Source organism: Crotalus tigris, unplaced genomic scaffold (assembly GCF_016545835.1).
Source record: "Crotalus tigris isolate CLP2741 ecotype Arizona unplaced genomic scaffold, ASM1654583v1 scf7180000017753.6788120, whole genome shotgun sequence".
NCBI lineage: Eukaryota > Metazoa > Chordata > Lepidosauria > Squamata > Viperidae > Crotalus > Crotalus tigris.
This window is the reverse complement of record NW_024096615.1, coordinates 234,433-255,033: the sequence shown is the minus strand read 5'-3', so window position 1 is coordinate 255,033 and position 20,601 is coordinate 234,433. Positions and strand designations below refer to the sequence as shown.

At 38.6% G+C, this 20,601-nt stretch overlaps 1 protein-coding gene across 1 annotated transcript in view; it reads right to left on the bottom strand.

Moving 5' to 3' along the window:
* LOC120306773 (AF4/FMR2 family member 3-like) overlaps nucleotides 1–20,601 on the bottom strand; it is a 251,296-nt gene that overhangs the window by 42,615 nt on the left and 188,080 nt on the right. Inside the window, exons 7-9 of the mRNA XM_039340579.1 lie at nucleotides 10,490–10,658; nucleotides 6,951–7,952; nucleotides 1,665–1,789 (exon numbers count right to left, since the gene is read on the bottom strand). Coding sequence (XP_039196513.1) covers nucleotides 1,665–1,789; nucleotides 6,951–7,952; nucleotides 10,490–10,658 — 1,296 coding nt within the window. The remainder of the gene's footprint in view (nucleotides 1–1,664; nucleotides 1,790–6,950; nucleotides 7,953–10,489; nucleotides 10,659–20,601) is intronic.

Sequence of the window (20,601 nt, the reverse complement as noted above, 5' to 3'; positions counted from 1 at the left end):
ACGGCCATGTTATTTTGTGACCTCCCTTAATTTAAGCTGCAATACATAGAGGTTCCTAGATGCTGTCATGTAGTGTCATTACCAATAGGAGTGGGCTTTGTTGGTCTCTGGTTTGGACTGTAGTCCATGGGAAAAGATACATAAGGAAAGACTGAAATCAGACACTCTGCAATGGATTCTGGTAAATCAACACCATCATTAAAATCTTAGTTTAAATTAACAGTAAGATAGGAAACTGCATTAAATCAAATCAGTTCATCACTCCATTCTGGACACTCTGGCAGACACTAGCTCCTCAAGGTCTTACATGTCATCTACAGTATTAATTAATAATTTTAATTCATGAAGACAAGACATTCTTCATGCAGGTCATGAGTTTAATTTATTCTGATTCTTCTAAGGTTTTAGGATGAATGGTTGCATAGAACTTCAATCTAACTAAAATTAGGAACTAACCTAATACTTAGTAAACTGAAAGAGTCCACTATTCTACCCAGTCAGATAGGGTGGGTGTACTTCAGGTCATTCCCTTAAATGTTGTCATTTAATAGCACCCAGAAATATTCTGTATAGCTGTTTCTCCCTCATGGAGTAATGTTCCCCTTATGATCTGGCAGGCCTCCATGTTCCTAGCCTTTGAGAAGCCTTAAAGAGCTAGGTCAAGTTTTGAGTAGGGTGAGGTTGGGGTGCAGTGGAATCAAAGTGGATGGTGGAGTGTTTACTTTTGGGGACCTTTTGTTACAGTTTTATGGTTTTTATGTTTTTATTGTTATTTTCTGAGCTGCCCAAGATTATGGCATATAAAATGGGTGGCCCATATAAGTCTTTTAAATAAACAAATACACTGATGTGATGGAATGTTAGCAGGACCATAGCTACTGAGGAAATCAAAAAGAAACTATCAACCTACTTCATGAAGTGTCATTTTGAAATACAGGAAGTCCTTAAAAATACTTCAAAAGCGTGGTTTCTTTTTGCCACCTTTGTTGGTGAAAATTAATTTTATTAAAAGGAAAGAGCCACCATTCTAGTTCAAAAATACCAATACATTATAGTTTCATTTTAACAAATCAAAGAGGATGAGAAATGAGATTATCTTGGAAATATAAGTCATTTCATAAGATAAGGAAAATTTTTATTATTTTTAATTTATTAAATTTATATTGTTATTTTCCCAATCAAGCTCTGTTCCATCCTAAAATTCATGTCAAAATGGCAATTTTAATTAACCAATTTAGCACAATTGTTACTCAGTTACATCAATATCATTATGCATATTCTGGTTATTCACAGTTTGAAAATGTTGACCAGATTGTGGTATTTCTAGCACAAAGTTTCACTTAATCAATGATTCCAGGTATGTTTTGGCGTATTTTATAAATATACAAACTGGCAGATGAGTTTCTGTGAATACATAAAAATGTTTTTTTCAGGCCTTGATACCCGTTATGTCATTGTTGACATTGTTTAGTTGGACCAAAACCATGGATAACAAGAGTGATGAATAATAAGAGTGATGAAAAATAAGTATGATGATCAAACTGAGTTATTATAACTAAGTTAGCAGCAGGTGACCACAAACTTATTCTGACAAACAGTTTTTTATTTGTTTGATTTTAAATAACAATTTTACATCAAATATCAGATAGCCAGATAATACATACCTTTTTTTAATGATTTTGAAATGGTTTGGTGAAGAAATAACTTGGGCTGAAGGAAGTAAATTGGAGAAACATTCTTGCTCAGTGTGAATCTTCTTAGTCTCTCTGTTTTCATCCTGATTTTCATACTAATGGAAAACAACACCTCATATGCATGGTATTTTGGTATAAAATTATAGAAACCTTGTAGAATTTGTATTTTACAAGTTTGGTAATTAACACTGAAATTAACTATTATTTTATGTTAATTGTGTTAACTTATGTTAACTAATTAACTAATTTTCTGATGTATACCAAATCTTTTAGCTCAATAGTTGAAGCTAACAGGGGCACCTGTAGAGGAAGATTAAAAACAGTCAAGATGGCAGTTTACATGCATTGCACATAAAAAAGCAGTAAGATTTCAATTGCATAGTTGGACTGCTCTCTTGACTTTCTGATAACCCCTTTGCCCTAGAGGCAAATGGCACATGGTTATGGGGCTTTCAAGATAGAGGTCCCAGTCCAGATAATGAAGAAAACTACAAAGAAAAGGAACTTGTATTTTCCCTCTTGGTTTAACAAGCCACTTGTGGTCTATTCCAAAGCAGTGAGGCCTTAGTGAAAGTGGATTGTAGAAGATTGTTTTTTTTCACTCCATTAAGATTCTAGGTAAGGTCCATTCAAACTTTGTGATCTTAGTGAACTATCATGTACACAAGCTTATAAACATATTATTGCAATTCTATCCCTGGTCCATGCTTCCAGCAAGGAGAGACTTGCCTACATATCCCAGTGTATCATCTCACTTTTTCCACCTGGGAACAAAGAAATAACTGGTGTCATTATTCACATTAATATGCCCTACCATTAGCTGCTGTTGTCTGCAGCTGGGTGCAGAAAGCATAGGAGCAACAGCTGCTATCAAATGACACAGCCAGACAGCCATGCACTGGTCCTTAAGCCAGCAGAAAAGGATGCCAACATAAAAACTATTGCCAAGCCCTCTTCTGCTTTAGTATCAAGGCTGACAAATGATGCTATCCTTACAGTTTTAACGTAGGACAAGTTAAGGATAGTGATGGATAGATTTCTTTAGCTTCATTTCTCCCACTAGCAAGTGTCACCTGCAGGAAGGAAAAATTATCACCAATTGCTCTCCTGAACATGAGGTGCACAGGGGCTTGGAGAAGAAGTGACTTGTGATAGATGGCTAGATTTAAGGGCTTAGCCATCTGTCAAAACCTGCTACTTTTCATGGAGCACAGGACAGTACTTTACTGTGTTTGTCTGGCTATGTCTGCAGTTCTTAACATTTTTATTTTCAAGCTATTAATCATGCAGATGAAATTCTTATTTGCCTGAATGAAATTTAATTAGCAGAGCAAAGCTGGGATCCTCACTTCACTAAGATATTTTCTCTTAAAATACTGGGTCAATTTAACAAACTTTAGACGAGTCACTGTTTCTCACCAGCCTTAGCTCCTATTATGTCTTCTAATTTACAACACTCTATGACAGTGGCGGCGAACCTATGGCACCCATGCCAGAGGCAAGCATGCCGCCGCTGCCAGCAGCTCGCACAGGTCCATTAGGCCGCCACTGCTGCCCGGAGCAGCAGCCTCACCTAGCATAAAGGAGGTGAAGCGGCCGGCTAGCAAGCTCGAGTAGAAGTGGTAGAGCACACCCACGCCCAGCAAGCCAAAAGCCACCCCAAGCGGGGAAAGTCAGATTCCCATTGGCACCATGGCCCCCAGTCCCAGCTAAAATTGCGTGCCCCCCATCTCTGCTGAGTCTGGGCAGCCAGCCACCCAGCAGAGATGGGGGGAGGTACACAATCCTAGATGGGATTGGGGGGGGCATGGCACTGATGGGAATCTGGCCTTACCCGTTCAGGGTGGCCTTTGGCTTGCTGGGTGTTGGTGTGCTCTATCACCTCTACTCGAGCTTGCTAGCTGGCTGCTTTGCCTCCTTTGTGCTGGGTAGGGCTGCTGCTCCGGGTGGTGGTGGCGGCCTAATGAACCTGCGCAAGCTGCTGGCATAGCAGCCTGAGGTGGGGCCAGGGTGCATCAAATGCACGAGGGGAACAGGCTCCACATGCAGGACAAGGGCAACATCTGCAAGGGGGCCAAGGAGATGACCAGCAGTGACCTACTCTCCAATCGCAAGCAAAAACAGGTGGGATGGAGTAGGCATGTCTGGTGGTCTGCATCACGTGCCTCCCCCCTTCCTGCCTGCTGCTGGAGGGCTGGCCCGGTATTGGAAGTGGGCTGTAGACCACCAGAGTGTGCCGGTCGAGGAGCCGACAGGCTGTGCCTGCTGATGGACACCATTAGCCCCCATGCACTCGCTGGCCTCTGTGTGCAGGAGCCGATGTGTCAGGCTGCAGCCACACCAGCTCCTGCCTCACCTTTCCTTGCTCTGCGGCAATAGCATCCCCACCCTGCCCCCTGTCTCACCCAGCAGGACAAGCCTCCTGCCTACCACCCCACCTGCCAGAGACCTCCTGGATCTCCCTTAACCATGCCCAGCCTCCACAGGTGTCCCCCCCACAAGGAACTTTGAGGTGGCCACACCCACCCCAGCCATGCCCACCCAGTCTGCCGTGACCACCGCGGCCATGCCCACCCAATGGGCCACACTCCCTGAGGGCACCACAATGCTGATGCAGCCCGAGGGGGGCCAAGGTGTGTCAAGAAACATTCTTGCTCAGTGTGAATCTTCTTAGTCTCTCTGTTTTCATCCTGATTTTCATACTAATGGAAAACAACACCTCATATGCATGGTATTTTGGTATAAAATTTTAGAAACCTTGTAGAATTTGTATTTGAATTTGTATCCGAGGGAAACAAACTCCACACGCGGGCCAAGGGCAACATCTGCAAGGGGGCCAAGGAGATGACCAGCAGTGACCTGCTCTCCAATAGCAATCGCCTCTGGCACGCGTGCCATAGGTTCGCCACCACTGCCTAGATGATAGGCTCAAGATCCAGATGAATCTCGACAGACATGAACACTGGGCCCTAGCTACCAAAATGAAATTCAATGTAGAGAAAAGTAGTCTTACACTTAGGCAAGAAAAACCAAAAGTACACATATAGATTAGGTGAAACTTGGCTTAATAGCAGCAACGGTGAGCGAGATCTTAGAGTCCTAGTAGACAATCAATTAAATATGAGCCAACAGTGTGTGATGGCAGCCAAAAAAGCCAATGCAGTTCTAAGTTGCATCAACAGAGTGACTGAATCAAGATCACGTACCAATACCACTCTATAAAGCCTTAGTAAGACCACACCTAGTATACTGCATCCAGTTTTGGTCACTACACTATAAAAAAAATATTGAGACTTCAGAAAGAGTGCAAAGAAGAGCTACAAAGATGATTAGGGGACTGGAGGCTAAAACATATGAAGAATGGTTGCAAGAAACGGTATAGGGTCTCCTGCTTGAGCAGGGCACTGGACTAGATGTCCTCCAAGGTCCCTTCCAACTCTATTATTCTGTATAGCTTCTGTAAGCTGTTCTGTCCTATTGTTTTAATATCCACACATAAATACAAAGATATTTCTTTGCACACACATCTGTATAGGAGTTAAGAAATTTAGTTTTCAAATTATGTGTGTCTGAGATTCAGAGGTGTTCATAGAATCCAATGAGTTTCACGAATGAAGGTGAATATACGTATCCCAGGTTAATGTTGCAGGATCCAATCTGGGTCAGTTGCCAGGACCAGAGGTTTGTCTTCCGAGCTTTTGGACTCATGCTGGAGTCCATCTTCGGGGAGCTTCCCTCTAGTCTCTCTTTAGGTTAGAGAGAAGATCCCTGAGGATGGAGGCTCCAGTACGAGTCTGAAAGTTCAAAAGACAAAATCTCTGGTCCCGGCGACTGACCCAGACTGGATCCTCCAATGATTTTGTTTAATGATGGATGTTGTGACAGTGTGAGGTAGGGTTCTCCCTGTTTGTACATGCTTGCTTATATGGTGTATATAAAAAAGGACACTTATTTTGTCATTTTCCCTTCCTGTATGACCTACCAGGGCTCCGTGTAAATAGAAATCTTTTTATTTCTCCATGTGGAGAGAAGACGAGTGGCGCTGGAATAATTATACAACAATGGACAATAATATGTAAAGAGAGTTCAGAATTGGACCAAGTGAATTCCTATCACTGGTTTAAATCAGTCAGGATCTATGAATAGCTGGAATTATCCTCTTCTACTTTTGATACACGAACACCATTATTCCTCCCCAAAATGAGAACGGATGGTAAAGGAACAGTGGTAAAATAATGTTATTTACCTGAAAAGATATTAGCATCTCTGTCTAAACGCAGATGATGCAGAAAAATACCCTGCCCTCCAAAATCCATGAAATGCTTATCATTTACTGAAGTCCTTTCAGTCCCTACAATCTTTCCTCTCTTAATCTCAAACATCCTTTGAATGATATGTAAGAATTTTTATTTTAATTCCTTTACTTTTCTCCCCTTTAATAAATATGTTTTATCTTATTTTAATTTACTGCTGTATCCTTGTAGTTTAATATTTTTACAGTAAGCAATTCTGAGATGTGATATCATAGAACATGGTACAGAAATTTATTACATAAATAAAAATACATAAGTTCAAAAACCAGTAATGCTAGGGTAAATAAAAATATAATCATGTTCCCAGTGATTACAATCAAGAAATCACTTATGTTTTTCAAACTGGTCGCATGTTATATTGTCAGTCTTAAAAACCATTTGTGAGGGAAGAACTCTATCTCAAAGAAATAAGACAACAGCGATATTGTAAGCAGAAAAATTACAGATTTTATGTCAAGCATCACATCTTTTTCTCAGATGGTCAAGTGTCTGTAGTTGATCTTTTGGCTTTTAGGAATTGTAAACCTTAACAGTACAGAAAGCTACAAGGACTGATAAATGCACATTTAAGATTATGCAGACTTAACCCAAATTTCAAACCATGCCTGGTCTGGCTCCATTCTCTTTAACTCTGGATTCAGTTGAGGTAGTGGCATCTGCAGGAATGCCAAAAATTTGAGAAGGCAAGCATGGTGTCACAATCAAAGCCTACCCCTTTTGTATATGCATTGTGTCATTTGCACATAGATACAAAAGAGGCAGGGCTTCGGTTGGGATGCTGCACTTCCATCTTGCAGATTTTGAACCCCTCCCAATTTCCATGAATTGAGATAATACAAGAAAAGGTTTGTGTATCTTTGCACCAAAATACCTAACATACATACATATATATCCAGTAGATGCTATTATGGATTCCTTTTCAAGACCAACATATAAAGCCTACCTTTCGTTTTCTTCTGGATTTAGGAACCACTTTTTCCGCTGGCAGGTCAGCAGCAATGTTATGTTGCATTCGTACAGCTTCTTTAACTCCTGTATTCATGATCAGTGGCTCCTCAAGTAATTGCTGAGGGATTCTGGAGAGCAGAGTCAAATCAATTTTGACCCAAAGTGCTTTGACATCATCAGTATCTTTTAGAGGAGACAAAAGCTCATTTCTACCAAAAGGAACCAGTGTGTAGAATTGTTCTTCCAGCTCTTTTGCTATATCATTGCTAGTTCTGGTGTTGATGGAACCAAAGGCACCACAATTATTGTTTGTTTTGTAACCATTATTGCTAGAATTCTTTTGTTTCTGTTCACTTCCAGCTGATGCTGAAGCCGCAGTCTGCAGTTTGGGTGAAGGACACTCCTCTTGTTCAGACTGGGAATCTGTGTCAGATGAAGTTGAAGATGAAGATTCTGTCTCAATAAATTCCTTGGACTTGGGCGCTGTTTTCCCCGAGCCTCTTGTGCGTCTCTTTTCAGAAGCAGTAACAGACTGTGGTTCTTTTTGTTGTTCAATGTTGCTGCTACAAGGCCTAGACTTGGGCTGATTACAAATGTTATTATTTGCCAAATGAATTTGGTTCAAATCAAGATTGTCAGCTGCATGGTTGTTTAAGTTATCACCAGCCAGGCTACTCTCTGTCCTCCTTGGTTGTTTTTTAGATACTGACTTTGTAGCAGCAGAAGGAAGTGGTTTTTGCTTTCCTCCTCTCTGCCCTGGGGCTAAGTTAGCTGTCCTAGATCTCAGTTCCTCTTTACTAAGATTCTTAATATCTTTTTCCTGGAGACTGGCTTGGTCAACAGGAGGTACATTTTCACTGTCTTGCCTTTCTTCTTTTAGTTTGCTGTAATACTGAAAGACCTCCAATCCATTTTGGTTCAAAGCAGAAGCTTTATGAGGATTAACCTTATTTAACCATTTATCCAACTGCCACTTGTTAGGAGATGGCTGTTCAGGCTAGAAAATAAAGTTTAAAACACATGTTACACTCTTTTTGGGTGCCTTCAAATCAGACTCCTGGTGACTGCCTGTACAAGTCCCTATAGTTTTCTTGGCAATATTTCAGAATGCTTTGCCATTGCCTTCTTTCTAGGGCCCATTGTCACCCAGCTGGCTTTGTGCCTAAGGCAGAACTAGAACTTACAGTCTCCCAAGTTCTAGCTTCATGCCTTAACCACTATCCCAAACTGGGTCTCAATATATTATGAAATTCTACTCATCAAAGTTTTAGGAAGCTCCTTATACTGCAGAACTATAGATTCAGTATATGGCCAGCATGTAAAAACTTTGCCATTTTGAAAATGTCATTATTATCGGATAAAAAACAATTAAACTTTCCAAGAATACAAAACATTAGATTTTCTATATAGCTGAATTTACATATTATCTCTCTGTCAGTCAGTACCTTCAGTTCTGCAAGGATTAGATACTTCCCTTCATTTATAATTGCTTACACTTTTCCTGTCTACATGAACATTACATGAATTGCTGGAAGCCCAAAGCAAAGATTATCTCTGCCTTCCACTAATGGGGATGACATAGTTGTACTGGGCTGCCCATTGGCCTTTTCATTCTTGGATGCATTGTGTGTGACTGGCCTGATGCAGTCCTTCTAATCTAGATCTAGACAGGCACAATGTAACTGCAGACTCTGACACTGCCAGCAGGGAGCCTGATTTCCATAGTTCCCAGTGCTTAAAAAATTAAACAGGATAAGCCCGTGGTGGTGAACCTATGGCACGTGTGCCACAGGTGGCATGCAGAGCCCTCTCTGTGGGCTCACGCGCCGTTGCCTCAGTCCTAGGCCTTCAGCTAGGCTTTATAAAACCTTTTTGCCGTGTGCAAAAAAAAAAAAAGGTTCAATCAATCAATTTCAACTTCTCACGGGGAAAAAAAAGATTTTGCAAAGTTGGAATTGATTGATTGAACTTTTTAGTCCCACCCAGTCTGCCGCTACCACCGCAGCCATGCCCACCCAATTGGCCACACCCAGCCAATGGGCCACGCCCACCCAGCACCCAATGATACATAAGTGGGCTTTGGATTGCAGTTTGGGCACTTGGTCTCTAAAAGGTTTGCCATTATTGGGATAAGCTGTAGTGCACCTGCAATATGGCAACGGAATAGCAACAGATTAAAGTATTGAAATGTTGCTAGAAATGGATTATGGACACACTTGCAATGCATTTTTATGACATACTTGAAGATTTTAAACATCTTATTATGCCTTTTACAGCTGCCTTCTGATTTAAAGTTAGGTTACAGAAATAAATAACAAGTAAAGTAACAATAAGCAGTTCACATAAAACAAAAACTATTCAGGTTGAACCAAGGATGATTATGGGCCTATTTTTATTTTGACTAAATCTGGATTCTACTCTAAGAGTTAAAATATTAACTATGTTAAAATATTTTTGAAAACTTAAATTTAATGCTCAGGAATATATATTTGAAGAGTGTTTTCTAAATAATATGGATGAATAAATAACATCTACACAGCAAAATACATAGCTGCAATGAAATGATTCAGATTGTTGTTTAAATCTTCTGTAGGTAGGAGAGGAATTATCCAATGATTTCCCAATACTAGTGAAAGGTATTATTCAATACTTCTACCTCCTCCTGTCTGTTGATTAAAGGAGGGAACTATAATTAGTTTTATTTGAGGCACTGGAATGTCCATAAGTCTCTTTGCAATGCAATGCTTTGCAATGCCTGCATCTTCATACATAGACACTTATATATATACACACACACACACACACACACACACACACACACACACACATTTTATGTATAGGTATAGGTATATGCATATGCATAGACAATGGCTAAAATGATAATGACAATGATGATGATGATGTATATGTATATGCATCATCGTTTTAGCCATTGTCTATCCCCTGCACGATGAAGACCTCTTCCCCTATTTCCAACTGATACGGTCCTGAGCTTTACTTTGCCAGTTGGGCCTACAATACTTGCTGATGTCATTGATCCATCTTGTTTTAAGTCTCTTTCGTGGATGCTTTTTATCAAGTGGGATCCATTCTATGACTACCTTGGTCCACCTGCCATCAGTTCTTCTTGCTATGTGTCCAGCCCATTGTATATGTATATGTGTATGTGTATATGCATATGTATACACATATACACATAAACTGTGTGTGTGCGTGTGTGCGTGTGCCTTCTCATCTATCTTAGCTGGGCATCAATGTCAGAAATCTATCAACGTTTTAATGAACTTAAAAAGTTCTCATTTATATCAAGCTTTGCACAATAGTTTTTTTGCTTTTTTAAAAAGCCTTACGGGGACTGGAAAGACTAATTTCAATATAAATCTTTTTTTCTTGCATAAAATGTCATCCTGTGCTGCATCTAACAGCATTTTCATATTTATAAACATATCATATTAAAGCTCTCTTGTCCCAGACATATTATTGGTATAAAAGTTTCACTGGTTTAGAAATTAAGATTAGATTTTAACTCATTACCTCTGGGCTGGAATAATGTGATTGCTTGTTGCAGTTGCTTTCTGTGGAACTGCTTTCAGTCTCTGAATCAGATTCGGAACTGCTCTCCGATTCACTTGAACTGCTGCTTGAACCCTTGTTAGAGACACCCAAAATTCTATAACTGGACTGCTGGTTAGCAGGGCTGCTGCTGAACCCATATTCAGAGATGGGAGGGAGAGAGAGAGAACAGTATAAAATACAAATTAAACATTTTGTTTTTTAAAAATCCTTTTTTTTATTAATAAACTCAAGTGTGGACTTTAGTTTGGGAGGAAAAACTTCAAATTTCATAGGAAAATAAGTGAGAAATAGAGGCATATTTATGGAATGTAACAGGTTTCCTCCCATTCCACCCCAAACTTCAAAATAAACTCACTGAAGCTGCTCAATATTCAAGGTATGCCAGTTGGAAAACTGAAGGAGAAAACTTGTGATAGGTGTGTATGGAAAGCTCTGCTTAAATAAAATGGTTGCCTGGATTTATGAACAAAAGCATTGAAATTTTACCCTGTAAAATATTGTTGCAAGCCCCAATTCCATGGTCCTTTTTATATAATTATCACAACTATATATGTAAAAAGAAAGAAAAGGTATAATTATTTACCACAACATATAACATTTACTGACTTCATTATAATATTGTTTACCTTGAAGAGGGCTCATTTATTTTGAATTCATAATATTTCTTGTACAAATTGTTCTATGATAAATGTTGGCAAATTATGCCACGGAGAAGAACTAATACTAAAGAGAAATTAGCTGTGGAACCTTTGCTTAAATTAAAACACAAACTATGCAAAACCTGAAAATGAAATGTCTTATTGTTGGAGCAAACTCATGGTTTTGGTAGTAGGCTCTTGCTATGTGCTGGGTGAAATTATAAAAAGTCCTGATACCGATTGGGTTGTATCTCGTTCTCCAAATTCAGCAACTGATCAAAACCAGAATATGGGACACAATGAACTAAGTTTAAATAAAACATTACTCTCTGTCTTTCTGCCTGGTGCATAGTTCCCAGGAGGCCCTGTAAAATGTCTCCCCCTCAAAATAATAGAATCCAATTTAGAACTTCAGGAAAACTGACCTGGAATATACAACTGCTAATTAAATAGCCAGATTGTAAAACAAATAAAAGGGTTTAAATATTTGGGCATGGTCTTTCATCATTCCACTAAATGCTCATTAATGACGTCATTTACAATGCATGCAAAATAGTGGTGGCTACAGTATACAGTCCTTCCCCATAACAGAATATCCCAATTGCAATAAAGTTTTATTGGGCAATAACACCATGTAATTTTTTTGATGCTCAGCTGGGACCTTATGGTCCCATTGAAAAGGGCCCAATCCTGTGAAAAAATGAACTCCCAGCAACAATAAAGTGTTAAGTAAAATATCAGCATATCCCCTTTCTATCAGCATTTCCCAGAGTTGAGGTCCAGACATCTTAAAATTCACAAGATTGAGAAAGACTGATCCAGAATACTGGAAAGAGTTAGCAAAAATGGAAACCTTATAATCAGGTTGATAGACACGGGGAGTTGAAGAAACCTAGTGCACCGTTAATCTAGGATAAATGCCCTCAATGATTTGTAAAATATTCTTGGTCCACTTATCACCAGATAGGATGCTATGGCTCTGTTTAAAATGGCTCTAGGTTTTTTAATGTAGTATTGGGAAAAAGGCAGGGTTGACTAACACTGAAACTGGTGCATGGATTTGTGTTATAACATACTGTTCTTTTCAGAAGGTCGGGGGTTCTTTTCTCCTTGCAGACAATTATGAATCAATATGAAATGAGATAATTCTGCAAAAACTATTTAGTACTATGGTTTTTCCAGCGAGGCACTTTAACAATGTGCTGTGATCGAGCACTCGTTATACCTGAGATCTAGAAGCTCAACTGGATCAATAGTCAGGAATGTTTTCCTGAGTGTTCATGTCCCTTTCCTCAGGCCAGAAAGATATCTAAAACACACGGAATATGGTGGTTCTTGAGGGCAGAAACAAACCGTTTCCATGAGAACAAATGTTGTGCCTCTGGTAAGTCTACCAAAACCACTGTCCATGCCCTACTATACTGTGCAGGTACCCATTTTATCACTCACCAATTTATAAGGTAGCCAGAAAGCATTGCTTTATTCCATGTACTATTATTATTATCTGACCAAGAAGTTTCTATTTCTATGAATGTGGCCACATTTCGTTACAGAAATGGTTGATTGCATTAAGGAAGAACTCAGGAAGTTTTCTATTTTGTTCCATCTGCTGCTGATTGTTGTATTCTGATCAATGACCATAATAAAAACATATATGTACTGTATGAAAAACTCCATATAACTGAAGTCCAAATTCTAAATGGAGACATTGATGGTCTATATAAACATAAAACTCTTTCATGCTGGAATTGATTTGCATGTGCCACTGTTACTAAGTTGTATGCTACTTTATTTTCTTTGGATTAGAAGGTTGATGTCAACAAGACCTAGATGAAAATCTTGAAAGATTTTCTGTCTGCCCTATCTTGTTCTTTTCCTAATGATCCCTAGTGTGAAATATATGTGAAGTTTTCACAGAATACACCAGAATAACAGAATAACAGAGTTGGAAGCGACTTTGGAGAGCTTCTAGTCCAGGGTGTCAAATTGCCAGTGTCATACAGAGGCCATGCCCACCCAAGCTCTGGCGAGTTTGACACTCATGTTCTAGTCCAACTCCTGCTCAAGCAGGAGATCCTATACCATTTCATTGGTTGTCCAATCTCTTCTTTAAATTCTCCAGTGAGATTGGAGGCAAGCTGTTCCAATGGTTAATTGTTCTCACTGTCAGAAAATTTCCCCTTAGTTCTAGGTTGGTTCTCTCCTTGATTAGTTTCCATCCATTGCTTCTTGTCCTGCCTTCAGGTGCTTTAGAGGCAGGTTGACCCCCTCTTTTTTGTAGCAGCCTCTTAGATATTGGAACACTTCTATCATGCTACCCCTAGTCCTTTCTTTTCACTAGACTAGACATACCCAATTCCTGCAACCGTTTTTCATATATTTTAGCCTTCTCTTTCTACAATCTCAACATCTTTTTTATATCGTGGCGACTTTTTTGGCAGCTGCAGCACACTGCTGGCTGATATTTAAGTGATCCAAGATCCCTCTCACAGTTACTGCTATTGAGCCTATTCTGTACCCTTAAATTTAGTTTTTCTTGTTTACTTTTCTCACTATTGAATTTCATTTTGTTAGATAGGGCCCAGTGTTTCAAGTCTGGATCTTGAGCCTATTTTCTGGGCTATTCAAGAGATTCACTTGACACTTATTTTAGCAAAGCCACATTTGCCACTTAGTTGACCATTCAACCAGTTTACAGTAATCTTTAAGTAGTTCTTCAAAATCATTTCTTTTTATTTTACTATCATGAGTAGTCTGGTATAATCTGAAACATAGTCAGTTCAGCTCTTACCTCCAAGACAATTACAAACAAGTTAAAAGTCATCTTGAACCATGAGATGGGCAGTAACCAGGAATCAGTAATCCATAGAATCTCCATCATAGTGGAATTCTAATTCAGTTGTTTTAATCATTACTGCATTCTAGCACCAGTTCAGATATATACACAGTTTGTAGAGAAAATCTATCTATATAATCACCAAGAGTCAACACTAACCTGAAGGTACATAATCAATCAATCAATCAATTTAACTAAACATATTTTATTTTTTGTCCAAATCCCAGTGGCATTACCTGCACTGAAATAGAACTGAAGGTCACCAGCATACTTTTTTTTTTGTTTAAACCATCCAATTACTTAAACAATCATTATGTGTTTTTTTCTTGCTTCCAGATGGATGTACAATTGTTATTTTTTCCCACCAAACTGTGTTTCAATTTATTATTGCTTGTTTTATTTTTACACATTGCTGCCACAATTATTTTCAGTTCCTCTGAAGTATAAAATTTCTACTAGCTTTTCCTCTTGAAAAACAAAGGCTGTTATCAAGTTGTGGTTGACCTCACTTCAATCCCTGAACTCAGTGGTCCAATCCTGTTAATAAATTCTGTAAGTAAGGTTTCTCTAATTGGCCTTGTATTTTTGCCTCACTGTACTTTTTGACACTGTGGTAGTGGCAAATCTGCATTTTTCTCCATATCATCTTTGTTTTATCTGTCAGAGATAAGATCAATCTCCACCCAGAACATTTTACAAACTTAAGCCTAGAACTCCAGTAAAATAAAATGCAGTTGTAATTCTGTTCTTAAATTTATCAGCAGCCAGCATTTTCTCAAGGCAGTAGATATACCAGTAGTACCGTAGTATCTTTTTCTTCTTCACAGGAAATGCCAAAGCAAGAATGAATTGTTCTCTTATGGTAGGTCCGTGTGATTCTGGCAGCAGTGCAGCTTAATTTAAGAACAACTGCTTTAATTTCCAGTTGCTTTAGCTGAAAATAAGATTACTATTTTGCTTGGGAGCACCCTGAACAATATAGCTTGTCAGGTTCCTTTCAGAAGAATGCTCTTGAATTTTAATAGCTAGAGGTTGTAAGAGCTTGAAGCAATGGTTTCAGTAGAAAACTTTTCAATCACAATGGTATGAAAACCTACCCATGTCAAAATTGTCATTAAAGATAAGGAAATTCTCATCTTTAGGGAACCTGACAGTCCTATCTAAACCTGAGAGTTAAATAGTACTGTTCCTTGTTAATTTTGCTGAGCATCTTTTGAAATGAAAGATTAAGCAACTCTATTTTCTACCTTACTGATGATACAATTCATCTACTGAAATCATGAAAATTCTGAAGACTGTTTTAGTTTTTTATACTAATTCATGAATTTAATGCCCTATGAAACCTTTGATTAGCTGGCAAATAAAAATGTAAAAAATAAAACACCAGGGACTTTCCAACATGTAATACTATGGAAATGCTTAAAGTTAAAGATTAATGTATGGCCATCATCAGAGTGGCTATTAAGCAGTGGGAAAAAGGATTCTGTAACTATATTGTCACCAGAGAAAAGTCACAGGAACCAAGAAAGGACATTTTAAGGATATATGAAGATTTTATGAGAAAAAGTTCTCCATTTTTGCTGAACCCAAAAAAAGAAGCCCTGACTGCTAAGAATAAGCTCAGCTCCCTGACTACACCTGTATCTTGACTTTGTCCTTGGGATGCTCAATTCAGAGTTATGCTGACTGGAAGCATGTGCCACCCAGGAGGGCACACCGAAGGAAAATCAGCTGTCCTTGTACAACCAGGTGTGTGCTATAGAATGTGTGGTGTTCAAAGGTGATATTATCTAAAACAATAAACAAAATCCCTAAACATGGTGCTAAAAATAAAAAAAGTGTAACCCTCCCTTAATAATGAAATCAGAGTGAATATTTTCCAGATCTTCCTTAGGAGATAACCTGAATTAGTCAAGGAAATTAACTCCCAGCTACAAAAAAAACACAAACCACCACACTGTAAATATTACAGAAAAAGAACTCATGCAAGTAGCCTGCTGTCAAACTTGTAAAAAAAGTTATAATTAATTACTGCATTACCAAAACAAATAGCTCTCTCCAAGGACCAAGTGCCTGGGTATGTGAGATGAAAGAGTGTTAAAAACCAGAGTTGCATTAACTTCAGGAAGAAGTGATTAGTCAGCAGGCTGACAGCTGTGCTAGGAGACTGATGCCAGATTCCAGGATATGCTTGAACTTGTTGCCAAGTGTTTGCTTGTCACAACAGATAAATGGAATATCAGCAGTGTTTTATTTGACCTGCTCACAAGAAAAATAAAGTAACCCTCAGGGTCTCCGTGTGTTTGCCAATGACCTTGCATCAGCTGTGGTTGAGCAGTTAGATTCCCTGGTCCATATGAGTTAACCCGTTATAGAATTAACTTTGAACTCTATTTGCTTCTTAGTCTCCTTGAAATTAGATGTTCACATATAATAAGAGACAGCTGGTTGGTGCTAGGTTTGATCTTAAGAGTTTTTAATTTTTAAAGGGTCAAACTACATGTTACACTACAGTACCTATTTCCTCTTAAAGCAGGGGTATCAAACTTGCAATATCACATGATGTGTTGCGATGTATTGTGACTTTTTTTCCCCATTGCTGGCAATGGGATGGGTGCGGTTTCAGCATGATGCATCTGGTCCATGGGCCGGCAGTTTGACACCCCTGTCTTAAAGGGTACGAGAAGGAGGCAATCAATATTGTGACTGAGTGTTTGAATCTTTTATTTAATTGTTAGTGTATTTAAATCCTTTCTTTCTGACTGATTGCCCAGTAATAAAAACCCACCTACAGCTTCTGTTTACCCCTGCCGGAAAACTCTGGCACAGGTAAAAATGTTTCTAGTTTGTTCCAGCATGCAATGAAGTTTAGCAAGGGAGCATAATAGCAACTTTATATGATGGCAGCAGCACTTAAGGTTTCTTAGTTTCCCAAACTGATGATGATTGTATGTTATTATTATGATTATGATTATCATGTTGCTTGTATGTACACTGAGAGCTTATGCACCAGAGACAAATTCCTTAGGTGTGTCCAATCACACTTGGCCAATAAAGAATTCTATTCTATTTCAAGCTTTCAGTGGAAACACCAACCCTTTGAACTGGGCTTAGAAACAAATTGCAGTCAATAAACTGGGAAGAACACTGCTCTTAACTAAGGATCTGTATATATCACAAAGGATGAAAAAAGATTAGACTTACAGCTGGATTTTACAAAAATGAAGCAACCAACCATTTTTGTTGTGCCTTCTTCCCAGCAAGTTTTGGAAGAGTCATCTATTACATTATAATACTACTGAGGTGCCTAATAAGCTTAGTTTGTTTGTCTGGAAATGTCAATATAGGTATGACCACAACTGAGCCAAACTTTTTGTTACTGGACAAGACTGTTGCTAAGTAAGTTGCACCCCATTTGCACTTTTTTGCCACAGTTGTTAAGTGAATCACTGCAGTTGTTAAGTGAATCATTCAGTCCTTAAATGGATCTGGCTTCCCCCAATGACTTTGTTTCATCTGGGAAGGTTACAAATGGTTATCACATGATCATGGGACAGTGCAACTGTCATAAATACATGCCAGTTGCCAAGTGCCTGCATTTTAATCAGATGATCATACTGCATTGGTCATAAGTGTGAAAACTGATCATAAGTCACTTTTTTCAGTGCTGTTGTAACTTCCAACAGTCACTAAAGGAATGGCTGTTAAGTTAAGGACTACTAGTACCATCTAAGGGAGACATGTCAAACTTGTGATGTCATGTGACTGTTTTGCCATTGCCAGCAATGGGGTGGGTGTGGCTTCTGTGTGACGCATCCGGCCCATGGGCCAGCAGTTTGACATTCCTGATCTAAGGAAATAATCTGCTAGAGACATAGGTCAAATAGCCACATGATTTTTTTTGTTTTGTTTTGTTAAGCTCACGGATTTAGCTAATATGAGTGCTTATCTCTGTTTGATAAATTGCATTTGCTGAAATTATCTCTTACATATTTGAGATAGTCACTGTTTTATTCTGCACATTTATTATTATTAAGGTTGAGCATGGGAAGCTGAAGTCACAGGTTTCAGGTGTGTTTTAGATCCAAAGGAGAAAAAAAAATGTTGCATTCATCCTATTTTTATTAAAGGTCTTGTTTGCTATACAATTAGCAGATTGCAAGCAACTTGTGATATAGGATTAATGGGTTTCTTTGAAATTAACTATATAATTACTTGGCTTAGAAAACCTGGATCTGCATACATTTTTTGTGAGGCTCAATCATTGTGGGGTCACATGGGGTCAAACTAATCAATCCTTGACTGTCTCTAGGGAAACTATAGACATCTGAAATAATTTGCATTCTCTTGAAGCCTCTTCTAAAAATGATGTTTCCTGAGTAAGCACTTTATTTTGGGGCCATAAGCAAACACAATCACAGTATGACTTTTTCTCTTTTAAAAGACTGAGCTCTTTGTGATATTTCATCTATATCTTGCACAGTGCATAGTACAAAAAAAAAAAAAAAATAAATCCCCCCAAACCCACATGAAGCTAACAAATTGTGATCGTGCTGATAAAGCTTTAAATGGATTGCTATGACTATTGAGTTGTTCTAGTAGTGATTAATGTTGTGATTAGTTGGAATCAAAGCCACCAAAAATATGAATGTGCAGGTTTTCTTTAAAAGAATAAATTATAGCCAAAGGTAACAATATAAAACATGTCAGAAGACAAATTTGTCTGCCTATTACAAGATACTGCTAAGAATTACAATCCACTCAGTCTAATAACTTTACTACTTCAGTTGCTTCATTTTTTACTTTAATCTTTACATTTTTCATTTTTTATTTTAAAAGTGAATCATATCTTCCATCTCTAATGGAATGTAAAAACTATTATTGTTATTTTGGGAAGATTACTAAATGTGATTTACATTAAGCTCCGGTTAACATATTTACATAAATTCCTGTAAATGTATTAAACACTAATTCATTTAAATTTCCATTTATATACATAAGCAAGTAGGTTTGCTTCACCTTTCAGTGTATTTATTCAGAAAGCTCTGAGTGCCCAAGGATCTGCTGATACAGTTCTACAGAGGAATTATTGAGTCTGTCATTTGTACCTCAATAACTGTTTGTTTTGGCTAGCAACTAAACAGGATAGGTACAGATTTCAACGGATAGTTAGGATTGCAGAAAAAACAATTGTAACCAGCCTGCTTCCCACTGAGGATCTGTATACTGCACAAACCAAAAAGAGGGCTGAGAAAATATCTACAGACTGCTCAAGTCCTGGACATAAACTGTTTCAACTTTTCCCCTCAGGACATTGCTATAGGGGATTGCATGCCAAAACAACTAGACACAAAGATAGTCCCCCCCCCCCCCGGTGCCATCACTCTGCTGAATATTCAATTCCTACAGCACTGTCTTAGGCCTAAAGATATCCTTCTCGTATTCTCATCTTTCTCATTTTCTCATTTTTCATCTTTTCTCATCTTCTCATCTTTCCTACTACCTTCTCCTATTGGTATTTTATGATAATCACTTGCTGTTTGGATCTTATGATTAATGATACACCAATGCACAGAGTATGAGCAATAAACAGGGTGAACTAGAAATTCAGATAAATGAGGGCAGATATGATATTGTTGTACTTTAGCATTCCAATCCCCCATGATGATAAGGACATCATTTTTTGGTGTTGATTCTATAAGGTGCTGTAGGGCTTCGTAGAACTGGTCAATTTCATCCTCTTCAGCACCAGTGGTAGACTTGGACTACTGTGATATTGAATGGTTTGCCTTGGATTCGCAATGAGATTATTCTGTCATTTTGGGGATTGTATCCCAGTATTGCTTTTCCTACTCTTTTATTGACTATGAAAGCTACTCCATTTCTTCTGAGGGGTTCTTGTCCGCAGTAGTATACCAGATGGTCCTCTGAATTAAATTCACCCATTCCTGTCCATTTCAGTTTGCTGATTCCTAAGATGTCGATGTTCAGTCTTGTCATCTCTTGTTTGACCACATCCAGTTTGCCTTGATTCATGGATCTTACATTCCAGGTTCCTATGGAGAAAAGATCTTTACAGCATTGGACTTTCCTTTCACCACCAGATGCATCCATAGCTGAGCGTCCTTTCGGCTTTGACCTAGTCGCTTCACTCTTTCTGGTGCTACTAGTACTAACCCTCTGCTCTTCCCCAGTAGCATATTGGACACCTTCCGACCTGAGGGGCTAATCTTCCAGCATCATATCTTTTTGCCTTTTGGTACTGTCCATGGGGTTTTCATGGCAAAGATACTGGAGTGGTTTGCCATTTCCTTCTACAGTGGATCACATTTTGTCAGAACTCTCTGCTATAACCTGTCCATCTTGGGTGGCCCTGCACGGCATAGCTCATAGCTTCATTGAGTTACGCAAGCCCTTTCGCCATGACAAGGCAGTAATCCATGAAGCAGGCTGTGCTGTAGCTACCCCAAATATTTCCTGTTCACACAATGATATCAGCATGCCAACTTTCTATTTAATATTTTTAATTAAAAAGGTATTTACAAAATTAAAATTCAATGGAGCAAGAAAGCTGGTAAGCATTAAGGCAAATGTCC